The sequence below is a fragment of the Notothenia rossii genome (assembly GCF_949606895.1).
Source record: "Notothenia rossii genome assembly, chromosome: 11".
In the NCBI taxonomy this organism is placed as follows: Eukaryota; Metazoa; Chordata; class Actinopteri; order Perciformes; family Nototheniidae; genus Notothenia; species Notothenia rossii.
Window position 1 is genome coordinate 44,237,693 of NC_136910.1, and position 20,902 is coordinate 44,258,594.

Consider the following 20,902-nt stretch of genomic DNA (forward strand, 5'->3'; position numbering starts at 1 on the left):
TATTGTTTGTGTTATCTACTTCACAGTTTTGTTAGTCAGTGAGCTTCTCTTGCTCTCCATGTTGTTGTAACGTCTAAGCATCAGTTCATATGGCAAACTATCAATGGGGGTGTCCCTGTTAAGAGGGTCATGGTTGAAAGGATGTCATGTTGGCATGTTGTGGAGATTTTCTATGAGGAAGGAGAGGAAATAGAGTTTGAAGTTGAGTTAGTGTTAGCTGACTATCAAATGTAGTGTTTGGCTTGGCTGTCAAACACTGTTTTGGCATCACCATGGTAATGCGAGGAGCGACTGTAACCCGAAGTTTTCATGGTGACCTTGCCCACTTGCTTTCCAGTAGAAGCACTTTGAAAAGTGGGAAAACAGGAGGGGGAAATTGTGTAATGCTCCTGCTTAGAGGGGTGCAGACAATGCCATGAAAAATGGCTTAATGGTCTGAAACTGGAAGGACCAGTCCAAACATCTTTGGCTTTTGTTATGTAATAAACCTCAGCGTGACTGTAATTGATCCTACACAACATAACAGCGTCATCAAACCAGATGACAAGGACACTTGGGTAAATAGTGGCAGACTGAAACAAAATAAGGAATTCTTCTAGACAAGAAAACAAGGGTTCTCTTTAGCCAGACTAGCTGTACAACTTAACATTTGAATCATCTTCTTTGCCTGCTTGAAAACACATCTTCTCACCTGGGGCCCAGCTCATCTTCACTTCGCCAGACAAAGTCTCCAAACTTTTCGTAGTGGGAATTGTAGTGATGCTGGACTCTGTATAACAGTGGAGGAGGAACCTCCATCAATGTGTTGTAGGCCATCTGCTGCTCCTTGCCACTTGTGTAGCCGTTATACAAGTTGTAGACCTTGTCCGCTATCTCTGTGAAGAGGTAAGAGACGGACATAGGAGAGACACAGAAACAGAGAGGGAAACACATTTTACACAAGCAAGGTAAGCAAATCAGCACATCAAAGTTTTTAATGTAGTATTGGACTCCAATGAGGTTTGGGGATTGCAAGAGACACAAAACGGCGTGTATAGTTTGTAAGCAAGGAAGTGATACTGTATGGCTAACTCCACAGGGCCAGTTCATTTAATCTGAATGTGAATTTGGTGATGGAGATTTATTTTACTTTATGAGTTGAGATAGAACATGATTCTAAAAAAAGGATATATGTATTATAAGTGTGGGTTTGACTTGCAAAAATGAAATGAGTTAGATAAAAGGGTGTAATGACACGTTTTAAATATATTCTAGTGATGAACCTTGTGGGTAAGTACCAATTATATACATTGTGATTATGTTTTAAAACTTGTAAGAGATGTGCCAAAAATGAAATTAAAAGAAGAGGAACAAGAAGAAAACAAATGAAAGGTGAGTGTACCTTCGGCTCGACTGTCATCCACCATTGGACAAGATGTCCGTACTGACACGAAGCTTGAGTCAGAGTGGCTGCCTCGGCTATCCATTGCATGAAGAGTAAATCTGAAAAAAACAAATAGCATTTGAAGAAAGCCCCAAGTTAAGGTAGCCAGTGTTAGCAGCGATCAAAGAAACATACAGAAAAAGCTTAAAAGCAATTACAAGTTTACCCTTGACCAAGACACTTAAAACTCCACAAATGATTGGCACTTTGGATACGCTGACACAGCCTTTAAAAAGTGCAATGTTCTTGATGAGATGGTGATCTTGCTAGATGATCGTATAAACCCATATACTGACATTGCATACTTTTTTAGAAACATTTCTTGCCAATAAGGAGCCAAAGATGTTGGGATTTAATTCAATCTGAAAATGAGTGCAGCCTGTTCCACAGTGGCAGAGGGGGCATCCGGCTCGACTCCAAGTACTCTATAAGGCCAAAGTTTCCTCTCTTTGAAAATGTCAAACATCAGACTTTTTCGGGTTATATGACAGACTTTAAGACCACTCAGTACCCTGATAAGAAAACACAGCAAACAGTTCAAGACATTAGGATATGAGACACTGAGACATTTTAAGGCATCTCAAGTAATGTAGGGCTCGGAAAAAAATACAAATGACCTTTAGATGTCCTTTTGAAAATGTCAATCTGTGTACTTTTGAATAAGAACAAGAACAAGAACAAGGAGAAACTGCTCATATTGAATCTAAAAAAGGATGAAGGGTGGAACAGATTAAGCCATCAATATTATTGCAGGCAGCGGCGAGGAAAGAAATGCCAACATCATATACGTGCATGTGCTATTTGCCACTGCTGTCTTAATGATGGTTGAACTTTTAACTTGCTGCGGCACTCTTTGTGACCATGGCAACCATGTAAACCACACCTAGGAAAACACAAGAGCTATTTGTATTGTTGTCTCTGAATTCCCTAAATCACACCTCCCTTTTGTGGACACACATAACAATTTTAAAAAGGTTAATAACATTGATTTCTGTTGTGTCATATAGGCAAGCATTATCTAATATTATATGTATTATGTCATATCTAGCTACCAGTTGAAAAGGCATATAGACTTTGACATGTCACACAAGTTTCAAGTTTCAAGGCTTTTATTGTCATGTGTGCATAGCTACATTGTAGTTATGACTATGAGAATCGTAGGTCAAAGGAAAAACACCAGTGTACATTATAAAATAAATTATTGTTTGATTACGTACACCGGTGTTGTGTCAAGGTACTCGATTTGTGTGTGACACTGGAATAGAATAGCACCATTGGTAATGTTTTACTACCTATGCTTTACATACTATGACACGTCAAAATATACGGAGTGAAAGGGCCAATTTGGCTACACTTTGGCCATCAATGATAATTAGACTTGAGCAGTACATCAGCATTTCCAAAAAGAGCTTGTGTCCTTTTTATGTTGAATTAAGCAGGCCATAAATATTGCAGTTGCTGTGAAGGTTATTTGATAGAAGATTTTCAGAAAAAACACACATACACTGTTTTTCCTACTACAGGGGATTGAATTTAGTATTGAGAAATGTTTGTAGCTTGTTATGAAAAAAACTGTAAGCTTTCTACAGTATTTCAACAGAGTTACCGCTGTAAAAACAACATAATGAAAACAAGGAAACCACAAAACACAGCGAGACAAGATGATCAACTGAGATAGCATTCCAATGCGAAATACTTTTGAACACATGAAAATAAAGACATTACAAGATTATTGTTATTACAAAGGTTTATTTTTGTTACTAAACGCATTTGCCTTTTTCTCATTTAATGTCTGTCCCAATTCTGTCAAATTATTGTTTTGTTGTAATATGACCTGTTTGGACATTGCTCACATAGTTTGTCTAGTCTTGTTTTTCAGCAGGGTGGATGCGGTATTCCCCAAGAATCTCACCAAAGGCCTCACACAGGAAAACAATGCTGGCATGTAACAATCACTGTTTAAATTACTGTATGTGGCCACATAACGTGCAGCTGGATACAATGAGGTGGAAGAAAAAGGAAAGCAGGAGGAGGAGGAGGAGGACGTCGAGGCGGGAGTTTTTATCAAGGCAATTTGTTAAAAGTGTTGTTAGGGACCCAGGATGTGTGCTTGCCAGCCTTTTATTGCTGTTTTTTGTTGTTTAAATGGTTGGCATCAATGACAGGTACTGTTCCCCCTTCCACAGCCCCTACAGCAATTACAAGGTTTTTATGTACAGTAATAAAGCCTTTTCTGCCATGAGATTAAGCCTCTAAGAGAGTGAGCTTGAGAGTCTGCTTTTTGTTTGAGTAAATGAGGGATAATATGCTCATTGTGGAATGAATTATGACATTTTAAAGAAAATACGAGATATTTTGCAACTTTTTGATCGCCGTTTAAGCCAAGTAGCCTTGGCTAGGGTTTCTACATACTGTTAGGTCCTCATTCATATAAACTGATAGTAGCAGTCTAAGCTCAGCACAGGCACACAGTGATGATAAAGATCGCCTAGGAGAACAAAGAAAGCAGCTTTGGTCTGGCATCCCACGAGAATGTCAAAACATCAAGTAACAGCATTTGGCAAGACACACAACCACCACGGCCACCCACCCTACCACACACGGATACACTTTCCTTTGTCTCTCTATTTTTCTATCTACATTGCTTGCATATAGCTCAGCCCTGTCTATCCCTCTCTCTAATTCTTTGTCTCTCACATCTATTCCAAGGCCGTCTGGCTTCACATGGCTCCTCTGGAAGCGGTTCGGTTTTGTCCCTGTGCCATAGTTTTGAAAGCTCAGCAAACAACCAAGTGGACAAATGGCAGATTAATGTTTGTGTAAATTAACAATGTGGCCGTTAAAGTAACTATTGTCCTCTAATTTAATGAGACAATGGGGAGATGGATGAACAAGGGATGACAAGACAGAAAGCTCTGGGACAGACAGAGCAAGAGATGAGGAATGGGAGAGAGAGAGAGAGAGAGAGAGAGAGAGAGAGAGAGAGAGAGAGAGAGAGAGAGAGAGAGAGAGATTGAGAGTGAGAAAGGATCACTTAGGGCAGTATGTTTGGCATGCTGAGAGAAGCTAGGGCAGTAGGGGATGCCTTTTCCATGACATCAATGTTTGGATACACATCAGAAAGCCGGTCAACAAAACAAACAAAGCCACATACAATAATTTCACACTGCCCGAAAAATCTGTGGCAGCTACAGCATCTCGTGACGTTGAAATCCTCAGATCTATGTGGCATTCCACTAGCGCAACAGCCCTAAATATAATGCCTTTGCCTTTCATTGCGAATTAGACCAATTAGCTCAGCTCTGAATGACCTCACTTGCAGATCAGAAAGACTCACAGTCCAAATGAATGTCATGTTCAGAACACCACATTCAAATCTCAAATGAATTCAGCAGATCATTTGGGAAATTGAGATAAATATATAGATAATCAACAAGAACATAATTTCAACAGTTCTTTGAGTGACGTTTGACAAATTCAAGTCGATATTATCATGTATCAGCAGTATCAAGATTATTTTTTAAATTAAAAGCAAAAACATTTCTCATCAGGAAGAAACTAGATTTTTGTGCGTCTTCCTTCTGCACCAAGTTTTAGTGGAAAACAGCAAATACCCACCATCCAAAACAATATTATTTAGATTTTTAAACTAAAAAGTACCAACACCTTTGTACAACCACCACACTCAAAGAAAAATAAATGCCACTCAAGAAGCACGAATGATTTTTTTTTCAAATCCACTGGCTAGTTTTAAGCTTTAAAACTCAAAGGTGTCAATCGATATCAAGAAATGGAGAAGTACATAACTACTTTTTGTACAACTTCTGTCACAAATGTACTCTTGATTAATTAGAGCAGCACAAACAATGTTACCTGACCTCTATCAGTTCAATACAACAAAATACACTTGTGGTGCAGAAAACGGAACTGACCCTTCAATTAACATGTTCAGAAACAGGCATCCTGGTCACCTAGTTGAACTCTGTAACATAGATTAGCATCACCACATTTCTGATTTGGTTTGGGTCGAGAACCAGAAAAACAAAGTCAACTGACTTCATTGCCAAGAGAATTTGTTGATGATTTACCACCCCAGAAATATAAGTTATCCTTGTAAAAAAGGATGTTCCTGCTTATTGTCACATTAGTCTGACAGTTCAAGAAGTATATTCATAGTAGCCTCTTTAGAGAATTCTCACACGTTTGGTTAATAATACAAAAGTGACTCTGTATCCAGCATATTTGTATTCACATTTGAAATCAGGTGTGAAACTCTTCAAAGAGAAAAGAGCATTCTAGTAAGGGAAATGTTAGCAGCCTTGGTAATGATCAAGTGTGAATGTATGTTAGTCGCTTTGGATAAAAGTGTCTAACAAATGACATGTAATGTAATGTCCAAACCAGTAGGACTTATCAGACTCTTGATTAAGACAAGCGGGGTTGGCTTCAAGCAGATGTGCCCTCAGGCGTAATTCCAAGGTAAATTCTGCTCTTATCAGAACAAAACAACACTGTAGAAAATTCCTCAACAAAGATAACACAGCTAAAACGTTGGAAATAAGGCTTTTGTTGCAGGTTTTGTTCTTCTACAACTTCTACAGATGAAATGAATAGTTACTGTACGTACCTACAGTAGTATTCTTTATCTACAGCGTCAATGCATGAAGGAAAGTCGAAACATTGAGTTGTTAACTAAATAGATGGTAATTATATTGTAGGCATTACCATCAGCCTCCAGAATGTCTTGTTGGTTATTCATTGATTTATTTTATCTTCATTTCTTTGTTTTAATGCTCCATTATTAACACTTCCCAATATGGACTATTCTACTTCTCCCTGTGTGCAGTGTTTATGTGAAACTCACACGTTCATCAGCCTATGACCATATATATATACTCCAGTGTTAATGGATTTGTTTAAAAGACCACATGGCATTAATTGGACTGTTATAGCTGTTATGTAGACATAAATGTTAAATAGCTTGTTGGCAATGCTACATTAATACATCCATAACCTTTACTCTGGCTGTCTCACATAGAATAACACACAAACAAGCATCTTAAGGCATTTTTATTCCTGTAATTTAGCATCCCTCTCGACTGCAAATGTATGTTCATTTAATTAGGCACAACTAAAGATAATTTATTTTAGGGTAACTTGTTAGGCTAAATGCTGTGAGTATGCCTTGCTGTATTGTCGTCTCAGGTTATTGGAAATCCACTGGCATAAGGATTTGGATATTAAACTATTGCAAAGTTATTTGTTTTTTGTAACTTTGTACGGTACATGTACACCTAGATTGGGGATAATCGGAGGTTTCCAAAAGCTTTTAATTCTAGCTTCTTCTTTCGAAGGGGCTATGTTCAGGCTCCCAAAACAAACCAAGGCCTTCGAAAAGCATGAACATTATAAAAACAGGACACTTAACTGAACCTGAAAAAACAGTCTGTTTCATGTGTCCAATGTCAGCCACAACAACACCTGGGGCCTGTCTGCTTCACTCATTATTGATTCTCGTGCAAGAGCAAATAGTGCTCATAGAAAATGCACATAACAGCAATATCTAGTTTGAAAAAGATTAAAAAAAACATATCTGCCTTAATTTGAAGTCAGATATATTACTAGTCTGAATTGTGCCTCTAAATAGCTTGCCAAAAACTGATTGAACAGAAAAAAATATCACATACAACATTCTGGTAATTAATGAAAAAACATAATCATGAAATTGCTGTTAACACTGTCAGAAACATGCTGTGTCAGCTCTATGGTCATTTGAGGTTATAGTCTGTAATGACGCAATTTCTGATGTTGTACGGGGGAATTTAATTAAATACAATAAATAGGTGTCAATGTGAAGCAGTCTAGTGAAGCCCCACACGCATGCACTTAATTCCACAATGTTTGTAGGACATGATGTGTTATTCATAAAACCCGCTGTAATTTTTATACTGTTGGAACAGATCTGCAATCAGTAACAGCAAATAGCCTTGGCTTCCCACGTCACACACTGTCAAAGTTCAACTTGCTGTTGTAAATACATGATGTGTTACGGTGATGGCTATGAGTGCATTTAATGGCATTTAATGACCTCAGGCAAGGTCTGTCTTTTAGCTAAATGCCTCCCAAAATCTACAAAGAGTGGTCAATTTGTTCTTTGAGTTTAACAAAGATCGCCTCTTAACAGAGATCCTTCTGTATTCACAAAAACGCTGTTCTGCTCTGACCAAAGAGAACATAAAAGAACGGAAGCAACCGCCATTTCCACCACGTTGAGCTTCCCTATTTAACTCGAGCCAGCTGTTGTAGGTAACAAAATTGACCCCCTTAAGAAAAACAGCATTTGCAGTGGGAATTGTAGACACCTAAGGGAGGATGTGGTATTACTTATATTTGCTCAGTCATTCTTGTATGGGAAAGACGCAATCATGGCCACAACATAATGTTTAATGAAAGGTATTTATATGGTAATCGGAAAACACTGAACTCATAAAAATGTGGTCAGAAAAACTCAAGTCAACTGGGTTGCAATAAATTGTGAGCCAAGACCAAGGGCACTGTTGCTTAATATTGTAGGTGGTTGGACAGAACTGTACTGTACATTAAAGTGTGAACTCTGATTACTTTCTAGTTTCGATGATACAATTTTAAATCAGAAATAGCAAAAAATGGAGCATGGCCTTCAGTTACTTTTCATCAGAAAATGGGAACCACCACCCTCTTCTGGGTGTTCACAGACATGTTCCCTAACCTACACATGACATTGATGTATGCGGTGTATTTACTATGAATGCCAAACGATATCTAGAGCCTATAGATTTCAGGCAAAATCTCCACCACGCCTAGAAACTTGCTGCTGAGTCGCTTTGTGCTGACCTCCACCAAAGAGATGGTTGAGACCTTCTCTCAATCCTCACAGTCAGCCAACTCCACAGCAAAGGTGTCAAGCAGGTTCTAGGGTTTTCCAAACACAAGGTCAGCAGTTGTCCTCTGCTTGAACCAGCCTCTGTGATGTTTTGCCTCCGCTTCCTGAATTGTGTCATGGTTTTCCATAACCTCCATGAAGCCAAACAAAAGTCCTTCTTTAAGGACTCGCAAACTCTTACGCATTAAGCTTCCGAGAACACAGAAGCTGCTGTCCTTCAGGCTTCCTAAACCTGACCGCTGATTAAAGAGGCCCCTGGGTTAAACAAGTCTAATAGGCTCCTTCTCCGGCTTCAGGTTTCTTTACTGCAAAGTGTCCACCAATAGGATCTCGGGTTGCCGCTACTCTCGTGTTTTTAGCCACACAAAAGCCGCAACCTTAAGAAACTGTATACAGTTTATACAACAGTATTATACAACAGTATGAACTGTTGGGAGACCAATGTTTAAGTAGTCTGGTATGCCTAAGCAACCATTTTAAAGCTTACAGTGAATACAAATATACAAATGCTGTAAATAGTAGATCACAATTATTGGTTTGCAAATGTATCGTCAACTAAAATTCATGATTGTGACAACCCTAATCGGTGCCTCTCACATTGGTAACTGGAAAAGGATCGAGTCCAAACACTATCCAGGGGTTTCATTCTACGCCTGTGTGTAGAAATGAGCCAGGGGTTAGCCTATCTAGAACCCAAACAGTTTTCCTTTCAAATTGGCAAGGCACCAGAGCCCTACATACCTTCTCCTGGCTGAGTTTGATTAGACCCCATGGGTACAGCTCCTATTGTCTTATTCTGTGCATGGTCGGAACAAACGTGCATTTCTACAGAATATCTGTCCCAGGCTAGGGGACTGCTGGGAGCTCACTGGGGCCCCCAAAACCCAACACCACAGCAATTCTCTTACAGCTTTTATGTATTTGATATTGCCTCATTAACTCTCACATTTAAAAACATAGTTTACCTACAAGTTTTATATCAATTTCCTATGAAATAACCCCATAGAAATCTGGAAATAATTAGGAACTTTCTTCTTTGAGGGGATTTTACTTCACAGACATATCGGGAACTTTGAAAATATGTCTGACCTAAACACACAACACAACACAATTTATGACTCATGTTTATTCATATGCCGAAGAAATAAACAGTCACAATAAATCAGTTATTTAATTTACTTGAAAACTTGGCATACGTTGTTGGCTTACTTACTTGTAGAGACTGTCGGGTTCCAGGCACTTGAAGACAACTGAATACAGCACAGAGTGAGGATGGTCTCCAGTCCTTTTCCCGGCAACAACACAGGATGAACCCAGACCAGAGAACAGATCATCCACCAAGCTTATAACTTCACCTGGTAAAGAGATAACATTACAGGAAGAAAAAGAAAGTATGAAATTAAGAAACAGAGACAATAAGGAAATTATACAAAGGGCTCACTTTGAAAATGTTATTTGTACTGTTCAACCATCCGTCATACTTTCAGCCAAAGAAAAGAAAAAGGGTAACATTATCTTTCACCTATTGTTCTAAGTTAAAGAAAACAATACCACTTGTTTGGGTTGCACCACATGTTTAAACAAGAGAAAAACAATGGAACACAACATGGCCTTAGTCATGAATGAATTCCTGCATTTAGGAAAACATGTATTTCCTTATCAATGATCATGCCATTTGACTCTGGTGTTATGAGTTTCACCTCTGCCCGGTCCAGTGGGAGCCATTTCACCAGCACCAGGCGGGAGCTAAATTAAACATGACTTTTTGTTGGCAGCAGCCCATACCCACGACGTTACAGAACTGTAAGAAAACAGGATATCATTCCTTTATGGGCACATGGTTCTGTTACAATGATATCTCTCTGAGCACCCTAGCGTCTCACAAAACACTGCTTCAAAAGTTGTGAAATATCTTTCATGTCAGCTTACGGGAAAGGCGAGCGACGCACGCTTGTTCATTGAGACACATACACGATGCCAGTTTCCATTGCTCATGGGGGTGATGGAAAAAAGAGGGAGCTGTCAAAATAGTTTAAAAACTCTCGAACGGTTGGATTTCAAACTATTTCTACACTAGGTAAAGGGCAGCTTAGTTTTAGCTTATGATACATGGGCCAACTTATAAACACAGGGAGTAAGTCTGGTGGGTAGGGCACAAGGGGATGGTAAGAAAAGGTTACAGAAGAGAGGAAAAAGAACTGCACGAATGAATGATTTGACCTTTTCACAGAAAGAGCTCTGTGTATAGGAGGTTTCCCCTAAACACATTCCTGTACTGCTGCAGGGTTGCTCTTTCAAATGTTTTTACTTCAAATTGGATTCATTTGGATTTATGTTTGGATAAAACTTGCTTAGAACTGCAAAATAAGTGCTGATATCAGTATCAGGATATATCTATTGAAATGTTAAGTCATGGAGTTTGTTTGTGCTTTACATTTTAACCTTACTTTTTACAGTAAGCAGACACTTTCTTACTTAATATTTCAATATTCTTAAACCCAAATACCACCATAGAATATTTAAAAGGTTTAGCTATTCATATATATTTGAATACATTCTTTATTAAAGTGAACACTTACAGGTTGTCTTGGTTTGCCAAGAGAACATTAAGAAGCCAATCATTATACATAAGGACCGTTTGCAGTGCAACTGAGGTCAATTAAATATGAGAACATAGGAAAGTCCATATTGATTAAGTATTTAACCAAACTTTAATAATGGATTAAGTGCAATGTCTTCCAAATATTAGGATTACATTTCCATTATTGCACTGTTTATATACATTATAATTTTCAAACAAACGAGACACTTAATTTGGTTGTTTATTATTATTTACTTTGTTCTTTCTGATATTACTTAGTTAAGGCAAATATGTTTTTTGGAGAATCACAATGTTCACAAATGTTCATTTTGCAACTGAAGGTTTGGATTGTGGTATTGATATCTAAGTAAGGTAATAATAATGTTTTTTTAACACTATCAAAAGTGTAATATTACCTCAGCCTTAAAGAGTTTAAGTATACTAAACACACACATAACTCAGGTAATGCAAAGCATCGCAGGCTTCATTGGATTTGCTGAAGATGGATGATTTGTAATAATGTAATAATAATAATAATTCTAAAAGCAATGTCATATGCTCTGGATATCTAATTCTCGTTTGGCGTGGTACTCAATATATAGCGGATATTATTGGTAATGTTCTATTTATGATGACTTTTGACCTAAATTGCCCTGCGTTTAACATACTGCATTCTAAGTGTATTCCCTCAGCTTTATTGCCTACGAGAGGAATGTCAATTGAATGCCAGATTTCTGCCACTTCACAAAGGATAAAGGTAGAAAGAAACTCCTCCAAATAAGGCATGGACAAACATGGAGAAAATTGAGGGAAGGAACCACTAACAAAAAAAGTCAAGGGAGAGAGACAAACAATGAGTGGAAAGGAAAAAGGACAGTGAGCACTTTGATGTTTTATGATTTTGGATGTGGTCATGGAGAAGAATGTTGATGTCAATGGATGTTTTGATAATCAGAATAAATCAAGGAGCTGATGCGTGACTACAGGTCAGGAGCAACCACTTGTGACTTGTGTTTTAGTAGCGGTGAGTTGATGTATGTGATTCTAACATGATCCTGACTCTCACAAATCAAATAGAAGACACACTGTCCCATTTTCTTGCGGCATAAACAAGTGTGCTCACCAATGGCTACCCTTTCATGGCTGGGACACAAGTTTCTATCCTACAGCACCATTGAAAGTGTAGCCCGTAAACAAATGAACAAACCCAGACATTGACGGAACAGCGCAAACGTCTGCCAGAAGACTATAACAACAACAAAAAAGGGGCAGAAGAACTGTAAGAAAACTGAGCAGAGATGAAGTTGTATGGCCAGCTGTGTTCTGTTGCTGCCTTTTGCATACTTGGCCAGATCAAAGTAAAATTATATTCAAAAGTGTTCAGATAGGTGTGGCATACATTGTGACTTCCTTTCATTCTTATTCATAATAGGAACTATTTATGGAATATTACTGAAGTTGTGCTTGGCCTTAGCAACATTTCCGGGGTGATTAAGAACATATTTATATTCAATATACATGCCAGTTAAGTGGCAGTAGTTGCAATGCTGCAGAGATGATGGATAGTTGTATACATTACTAACGTGTTTTCTAAGGTTGTACCAATGCAAAAGTTATGACCCTGCATGTGACATTGTTTAACCTTTCAAAATATCCCCTTGAAAAGCACTGATTATGCCAATTATAAAATGTGTTAATCACAGTAATTATATTGTAGCTAATCTAAAACACTGTTTTTTTTAACAGTTTGGTTGAAAACACACTTGATATGTCAGTATCCATGTGTTCTAACAGAGTTGGAAAGATGTTATGTCCCCCTTAGGCATAAATAGAGACTGACTTCATGGGCTTAGTTTAGTTAAGCTTAGGGACATGAGGCAAAATGTCATAATTGGACATTACATGTACAGTGTGAAAAGACCACTTATGTCACTGAGAGCACGATGAAGCGCGTAAGTTACTTTGATCCACCTGGAAGACTAAACAATAGGCAAATGTCTTTGGTCTGCTCTCGGGTGGCTCTAGGAGAGCTTACTGTATAATTATCAATTGAAGAAATCAGCAGGAGAACACACTGTGTTTTATTTCTGTTAACAACCATATACACATACCTAGCAAACTGCACCGCACATTCCATGGGTCAAAACCTCTTTAAACAGAGACATCTGAAAGTTATAAACTGTTATGCAATTACGTAAATATAAGAACAGTGCGCAGGCTTCGTAGGGGTACACAATGTACCATCATGTGCACATAGTTAAGGGGCTGATAATGCCCTTTTCCCTGTGTAAATTGTCAGTTTGCAAAAATTGAAACTAATGAAAACTATATTCCAAAACATTCAATCTACATTCTATTCTTTATATAAACGTTTTTTTTTTTTAACACTTAGCTTAGCAGTGGTCTCACTCTGAATGTTTCCTGATCAAGACATTTATTAATTCAAAGTACAGAAAGAGGAAATTCCAGCAACACTTTGCTGTATAACAACAATGTAAGAATAGCAATGTGCTAAAGTAAAATACAACTTTAATATTATATATTTAGTTGTTTCTCATGGTTATAAATGTATCACTCACTGCCTCAAAACATATCTCTGGTTTATTTTTAGGATACTCTTATTGCTTACTACAATTTTCCATTTGAGACACTAATGAAAACATACGCATCTTAGTAAAGTAAAGACTGGGCTGAGGAAATGACTCAGGGTAATTAATTGAATGTGGAATGTTCACACAATCAAAATTAGGGTATGACTCAAATGCTAAACTGGAAATATTTGTACAAACCGTTGGCACATCTGTACAGCTTTGTCTGTGGACGTTTGCTAATTTCTACCGAAGACCTTCAATCATCTACTGGCTCCAAGCTGTTAGGTTTTAAGTTATTACATACAGTACCAATCCAGAATTAGTTAATAACACTTGAAATCAAATCCATGAACCTTAAAAATAAGGTTGCAAAACCCAGCCAGAAGCATCATTAATGGCTCTACCCATCTCAGGGGTTCCTCAAGGGTATGCCTGTGGTCCGTCAACATTTCTGTCAATAACTAAGCCAAAACAGCACACAGCTGGCAACAATTAAGGCCCCCAAAATTCTATTACGGTAAAAGCCATTTTGCATGTTCTCCAGCTTACATGGCGATTAAAACCTCATGGTAAATGCCAGGTGACCTTTTTAGTAGGCAGAAAGGGGTACAAATAATAGCAAATCATGGGCGAGACGAAGTGTTCTGATTCAAAGACAAAGAGGGTTTGAAGCTATGATGTAAAACAAACAAGTCAAGGCAAGTTCATTTGTACAGACTCAATATCATATACAATGTCTCCTAGGCTTTGCGGGTACACGACAGCAATGTTCCCTGACCCAGACTCAGCCATATTATCTAAGATGACAAGGAAAACACCGAAGAAAAAAAACGTTGGCACAAAACAAAACACAAAAAGGAGGGGTGGGCATGTGTCTGGAAATTCAAAGAGAGCTCCTTCTACCGTGGGCAGCAAGAGGTGAATGGTAGCCAGAGGCGGGGAAAGGGCAATAACAAGAGTGAACAGAAAGCTGCGAAAGAAATTGAAACACAAAACTGAGTATGACCTAACACATTAATACACCATGCACATGTTTACCGCACATGTTAACCTTGTTTGCCCTTATGTGGCAGGATCTGGAGACAGGTGTGTACATGGTGGCATTTCGTCTGATGTTAAGAGCCAGACTTGCTATACTGTTATCCCCAACACATCATTTCAATTACACCACTGAATTCAGGCTCAGCGTAATTGCCTTAGCCATTAGCTGTGTGTGTGTGTGTGTGTGTGTGTGTGTGTGTGTGTGTGTGTGTGTGTGTGTGTGTGTGTGTGTGTGTGTGTGTGTGTGTGTGTGTGTGTGTGTGTGTGTGTGTGTGTGTGTGTGTGTGTGCATATAAATCCTCAAGTTCGGTGGGTTCACACATTACGTTTTTTTTCTCTGCTCCAAGAGGAAATTTGAGGGAAAGTGGCTAAGGAAAAAACACTCTTGTAAGGCACTATTCTTTCACTTGCTTGGTTTTATAGATGATGTGTTAATGACATTTGAAACATTCCTGTACAGTGAATTAATGCAGTAATGTATATGTGCCATTTGCAGCTGTGCTTTTAAAACTGCACAAAAGTGTAAATTATTTAAAATATTTTCCTTTTTCTGAAATTGTTAACTTTTTCTATAGTAAATCATTATGTGATATTCATTAGTTAAATATCAATTCTCTTCTGGTTTGAAAAAAACATCTGAATTACTCATCATACTAGCTCAATGTAATTTATAAAAAAAAAGCTGAACATTTGATCTGATATCTTTACTTGGTATAGTAAAAAGTGATTGGATTTATTTTATGTAAATATTTGTTTCGTTATTATATCTTAAATGTAAAAAATGCTCAATTATGTGCTCATTGCTCAAGTATTTTCTTGTTTCTGGTCCCTGTAGGCGCATATATCCTAAACTTGGGGACATGTGGCAGCACAAACCTTGGTCCAAAACTAATTCCTAGATTTGAATAACAAGAGGATTATCATTAAGAATAATATATTAAATTCACATTATGTTATAATAGATTATAATTAAATGCTGGAGAACTGCATGAACCTATCCACAGAATACGGTTTGTGCTGGTGTTCATTTTTTTCAGTTAATCCTCTCATTCTCTTTCTCAAATTACATTTCTGTTTGTCCTCAAACTGCCTCCTTTCTCCACCCCTGTTGAACTGTGTCTCTCCGTCTATGTCGACAATTATCAATCCAAGCAATTGTACAGTGGACTCTTTTTTAAATAAACAGAACACAAGCTTCAAATTAACAAACACACAACAAGCTTTATATTTCCTGTAGGCTGCTAAACCTGCAAGGGGCCTCTTCTGTTAAACCGTCAGCACTCAACCCTCCACTCCCCACACTGAGCCTCCACAACGTCATCCTCCCTTTTCACACACACACACACACACACACACACACACACACACACACACACACACACACACACACACACACACACACACACACACACACACACACACACACACACACACACACACACACACACACACACACACACACACACACACACACACACACACACACACACACACACACACACACACACACACACACACACACACACACACACACACGCACACACACACACGTAGGTTGAAATGACATTCAAGGTAAAATAAAGAGTGGACTCGCGTTGCAAATGAGTTGTGGGGATTAGCTAGCGTCATCCAAGGTAGATATTTAGAGATAGAATCAAAGCACTGTGGGAAATAGATTTCTCCTAGCAGGTTTTGTTGCGAATCATCGTCCAAGTTTTTCTAATCAGGTAAGGGGACATCCCTTTGGACAGCCCTCCTGAGGCACTGTGCTGGCAGAAAGATACATCATTCATTTCTGTTTTTTGAATTGTGTTGTTTGAGAGATGAGTCTAAAATAAGAATATGAAGGAGAACATGAAACTTTACTGATGCCCCTAGGAGGAAATTCTGTTTTTTCCCTTTTTTTAAAAATAGATTGAAATGGAAACTATTTTGCCCTTATGCGATGAACTCAATTTGAACTATCTTCATGCAAATACATTGAAAGTTGTGTAAAAAGTACTTGTTGCATTTATCTTACTGTAAATGAGTAAATAAATACAAATCATAGATAAAAAAAAATGCAAAACAACAGCGGTGCAGACAGCATTCCAAAGTCAAGTAAGTGTTGAAGCTCAGATGTCTTCAAAATGTAATCTTCTCTCATGCTAACATCATCTTCTGATAAACACAACCAATGATACAATATTTGTTCTTGAGACAACAATATACATGTTTTTCTGTTGACTCCTGCTCTATATTGAACAGATGTTTCTTGTGTTTTATGCTTGATTAGCTTGACTGAAAGGTACAGCTGTGTATCATCTGCATAACAACAGAACATGTTGATGATGAATGATGCTAGAAGAGGTTAGGATCCGATATTTGAAACTCAATTAAGTCATGGATTGAATGAAAACATATGAAATGTTGCAGACGCAAAATAAAGGGAATTCCTAACCTTGTTGTAATCTCCCTCTTATTATGAATGATGGGGTCTTATCGCCAGGGCCCCCAATTCTACCTTATTCAGCACCATGTAATACATGTATGTGTTTACTTGAAATGTCTCTCCTGATTGAAAAGAAGGTGAATCTGCAGTAACACATTGATAATGAAACAGAACAAATTTTCCTCTTTTAATAATATTGTATTGAACAATTATCCACGTTCAACAGCCTCATCTGACTTCTGCTAGTTACAGTATATTCAGTGGTCAATGCAACTGGTTCTTCAAATGACCTGCTGTTTGTAAAATAGACATTGGTTCAGGTGTGGTGGTTTGTCATCACCTAATGGCCCCTCGGGTCCATGTCTTCCATTTTGATGTGACCCGTGTGTGGTCTGTTTTTACTGCCCCCGGCTCCTTTTTACTGTGGCTCAGTCTCCTCCTAGGTCTGTACTTAGCACTAAGAATAGACGTATGTGTGATGACAGGCCGTTGGCTGTGATGCTGCGCTGTATTGACTAGGTGATGCGCACTGACATCGTCCACCTGCTCTACCACAAGACAAGTGGCGGCGGATGGTCTGATGGCTTCAGTTGACTCTGTGATGTGTGTGGGGGTAGCAAGTGTTGCTCATCTCTAAACTGCCTTTAGCCACAGTTTTATCTTTGCTTATTGCAAGTAAGTAAGCAGAGCCTTGTCGCTTAAGAAATACAACAAAAATGGAACAATAAATAACATTAGGATTAGTACAGATTCTTGGGTGGCTACAAAGGTTCTGATTCTTGCGTGTTGTTGCCAACAAAGCCAAATGTGTCATAATTGTAGCTAAAGAAATAATCCAGCAGTAGCTATTGGTTCTCTCCTGGTTATTATCACAAAGAGCCATTGGATAACAACTAAATATGTATGTCTATCATTGTGTGGGTTTGCAATGTTCTGAATCACAATGTGAGACTTATCCATTCCAATAAATGCTTAAATACAATTGAAATTGATTTGTTAGCTAGACTGGATTCATAAAGTCCAGGCCACCATGATTTGTGATAATGCTTCATGTCATAACACACATAGATCACATAATTATCCTTATGAATGATGGGGAAAACAATGCCCCACAACACACAGTGATGAATGGAAATGGAAGGGGCAGCAATCTCATCTTGTCTTAATAACAATTCCAGGACGAATCCATCCATGGGAGTGAGAGGTTCCATGAACACACAGTCCACATCTACAGTACAGTATATAAGGGACACAGAAGGAGTGTTATGGCTAATGAGAGATGGAGAGACAAACAAATCATACCGCTAAAGTCTAGACCTATGGCAAAGAGAGAGATACTTACAATGGGTGTGTGAGGATGAAAAATGGAAAAGGAAGCAAAAAGGGAAAAGGAATGCAGAAAGCCCTTGGCCCCCTGCCTGCAATCTGCAATCTGCTGATGGCGAGCCTCGTGACGAGGAGGTGCACAGCGTCCATTTTTAGCGATGAGGTCATCTTTAATTAACAAAACAAAGAGAGTCAGCTGTGTCACTCCAATCTGTTATCTGCACCCATGCTCAAGGACACCGTTTATCTCCATATAATTCAATCTCTTTGAATGAGGGCTTATCGACGCATTGGGGGGCATTCTTGGTCACAACCAATAATGGAGCTGTTACATGTACAGGGGGTAGGGGATACCGCTGATCTCAGAAGAGAAGGGGGGACATGAGGAGTGGAGAGGTATTTTACAGAAGAAGAGAGTAAAACAGAGGAAGATCCACATGTCATACAGTATATCCTAATAAACTGTGAGCTGGAAGGAGGGAATTGGAACTAATATAAGGCCAAAGATCAATGGCTAATTTGTTGCAGTGGCAGCATGAGGTGACATCATTGCTGTGTAACCCTCTGCTGTTCTCTGCGTCTCAATAGCACTCCTCCATATGTTGATTACTGTTTTCTTACGTCTTTTATTTGATTTCTGCCTATTTTGTCTCGTCCTTTATTTACAGTGTCCTACAACGTTTTCATAAAATCTCAATATGTTTTTCTTCTCCTTCTCTTCCCTGGGATTGATTGTTCTCCATACCACACAATCAGGTATCATAGAGCAGTGACTGAACAAAGAGACTAACAGGTTTTTAATTACCGCTAAGTGTGTGCATTTGTGCGAGAGTTGTGGGAAGCACAGTGGCTGGCTGATGAGCGCATTCACAAAAAAGTGTCACCTCAGCATAATGCGTTTTAAGGACAAGCCACGCAAATTGGCAGCCGACGAGAGAATAGAGGGATTGTAAAAATGTGATAATGGAAACCACAGGCATTCTGAATTCAGCAAATAAGGGGTACTTTAGGTTAACCTTTAAATTAGGCAAATGTTATCAAATTTTTTCCCCATGGGAACTCCCAGTAGTTAGACAGGAAAAAGGGCTTAAGGATGTCTGACATTATAGTGTAGGTAAGCCACTAATTATTCCCATACAGTCAAAACACACTCTTTCTTCCTTTTGTAAGCAATCTGAAGTTGTGGCCACTGTATAGAGTGTTCACAAAGTAGAAGTTTCAATGGAAAAGGTTGACTACCTGACTTTGGTATGTTTAAGTGAGACCAGGTGAGGTTCTTATTTTTGGCCCAGTTACAAATGCCAAATCAAAATATCCTTAGAGGGTCGTTTTGGTAATCTTATCGCAGGTTCAAAGCACAGGTTAAAATGATATAGCCTCAACGCCACTACAAAATAACTTTAAGTTACAAAAGCTTTTTTTTTCTCACTTTCTCACTTTTTTATTTTGCTGATGCAGATATTAAAGATAGAGGTTTTCAAAATGTGTGCATTTAATGCTCTTATCATATTTCTTAATATCATCTGTGATCCTCAATATCTTCTTACATATCACAGCTGGTTTGACCTACTGCTGTAGAGGAATGCTGAGCCCCACACAAATACATCGCCTGGCTTCTGGGTCTCTGCGAATGCTGTCTTTGCCTTGGTGTGCCATCTAGAGGCCTGTGTGAAGCCCAGTGAAGCTGATCTCATATTCAACACTGGATGAAAAGGAGATTGTACAATTAACTTAACAAGCTACAGAGACGCTAACAGTTGGAATGATAACCCATAAAAATGGCCTAACTTCTGAATTGTTACAGAAAAATACAGTTAAAAATAATAAATGTCGTAGCAATACATGACACTAAATTAACTGAAACCACTGTCGCCAATGAACAGTAGTGATCACAATGGAGTCATTAACAACCATAAACCCTTCTATTTGACATTTTTATTAGATATGGCTGTAAATTACACTTTGTTAAGAGATAATGTTTCCATGAAATTATGCTTTTCCTTAATGTTTGTAACTTAGTCGAATCATATCTGTATACCAACATCCATAAGGGATTCATTTGACTTTTATTCCAGGAGTAAAAACGAAGGGAGGGACTGTATTGTTTCCTTTAAATGTATTCCTGTTTCACACTGTAAGTGCCCTTTAACAGGGCCTACAAGCTTAATTATCTCTTCTGCAAAGCAGGTCATCAAAATTAATATATTAATTTGACTGCCAGTCAGGATGAGTTATCATGTTTGGAGACTCTGTATGGCCATTACTGTAAATCTCACCTTTGCATCTGCTTTTTGTCAGCCCTCGAATACACCCTATTGAGACAATTAATTGCGATCTGGGATGACCTCATTTCCACCTACACTTCATCTCAGTGAGTCACAGCTCCTCTTGCCTTACTGGCCTTGTATGAACAGGTGATCCCTCTCTGTCTGCTCCATCTGTACATCTGGCACTAGCTGCATTCAGACTGCTTCTCTGCTCCACTGACGCGGCGGCTGTTCTCGACTCCCTGCATCAATTGCTTCCTGTGCGCATGCTGACAAGCTATGTTGAGCACACAGCCTCCGTGAGCTAACAGCAGGTGTTT

At 38.6% G+C, this 20,902-nt stretch overlaps 1 protein-coding gene across 2 annotated transcripts in view; it reads right to left on the reverse strand.

The window, feature by feature from the left end:
* astn2 (astrotactin 2) overlaps nucleotides 1-20,902 on the reverse strand; it is a 291,201-nt gene that overhangs the window by 4,072 nt on the left and 266,227 nt on the right. For both annotated transcript variants that reach the window (XM_079657488.1, XM_079657487.1), the window contains exons 20-22: nucleotides 9,559-9,700; nucleotides 1,382-1,482; nucleotides 692-875 (exon numbers count right to left, since the gene is read on the reverse strand). In XM_079657488.1, the coding sequence (XP_079513614.1) occupies nucleotides 692-875; nucleotides 1,382-1,482; nucleotides 9,559-9,700 (427 nt within the window). The remainder of the gene's footprint in view (nucleotides 1-691; nucleotides 876-1,381; nucleotides 1,483-9,558; nucleotides 9,701-20,902) is intronic.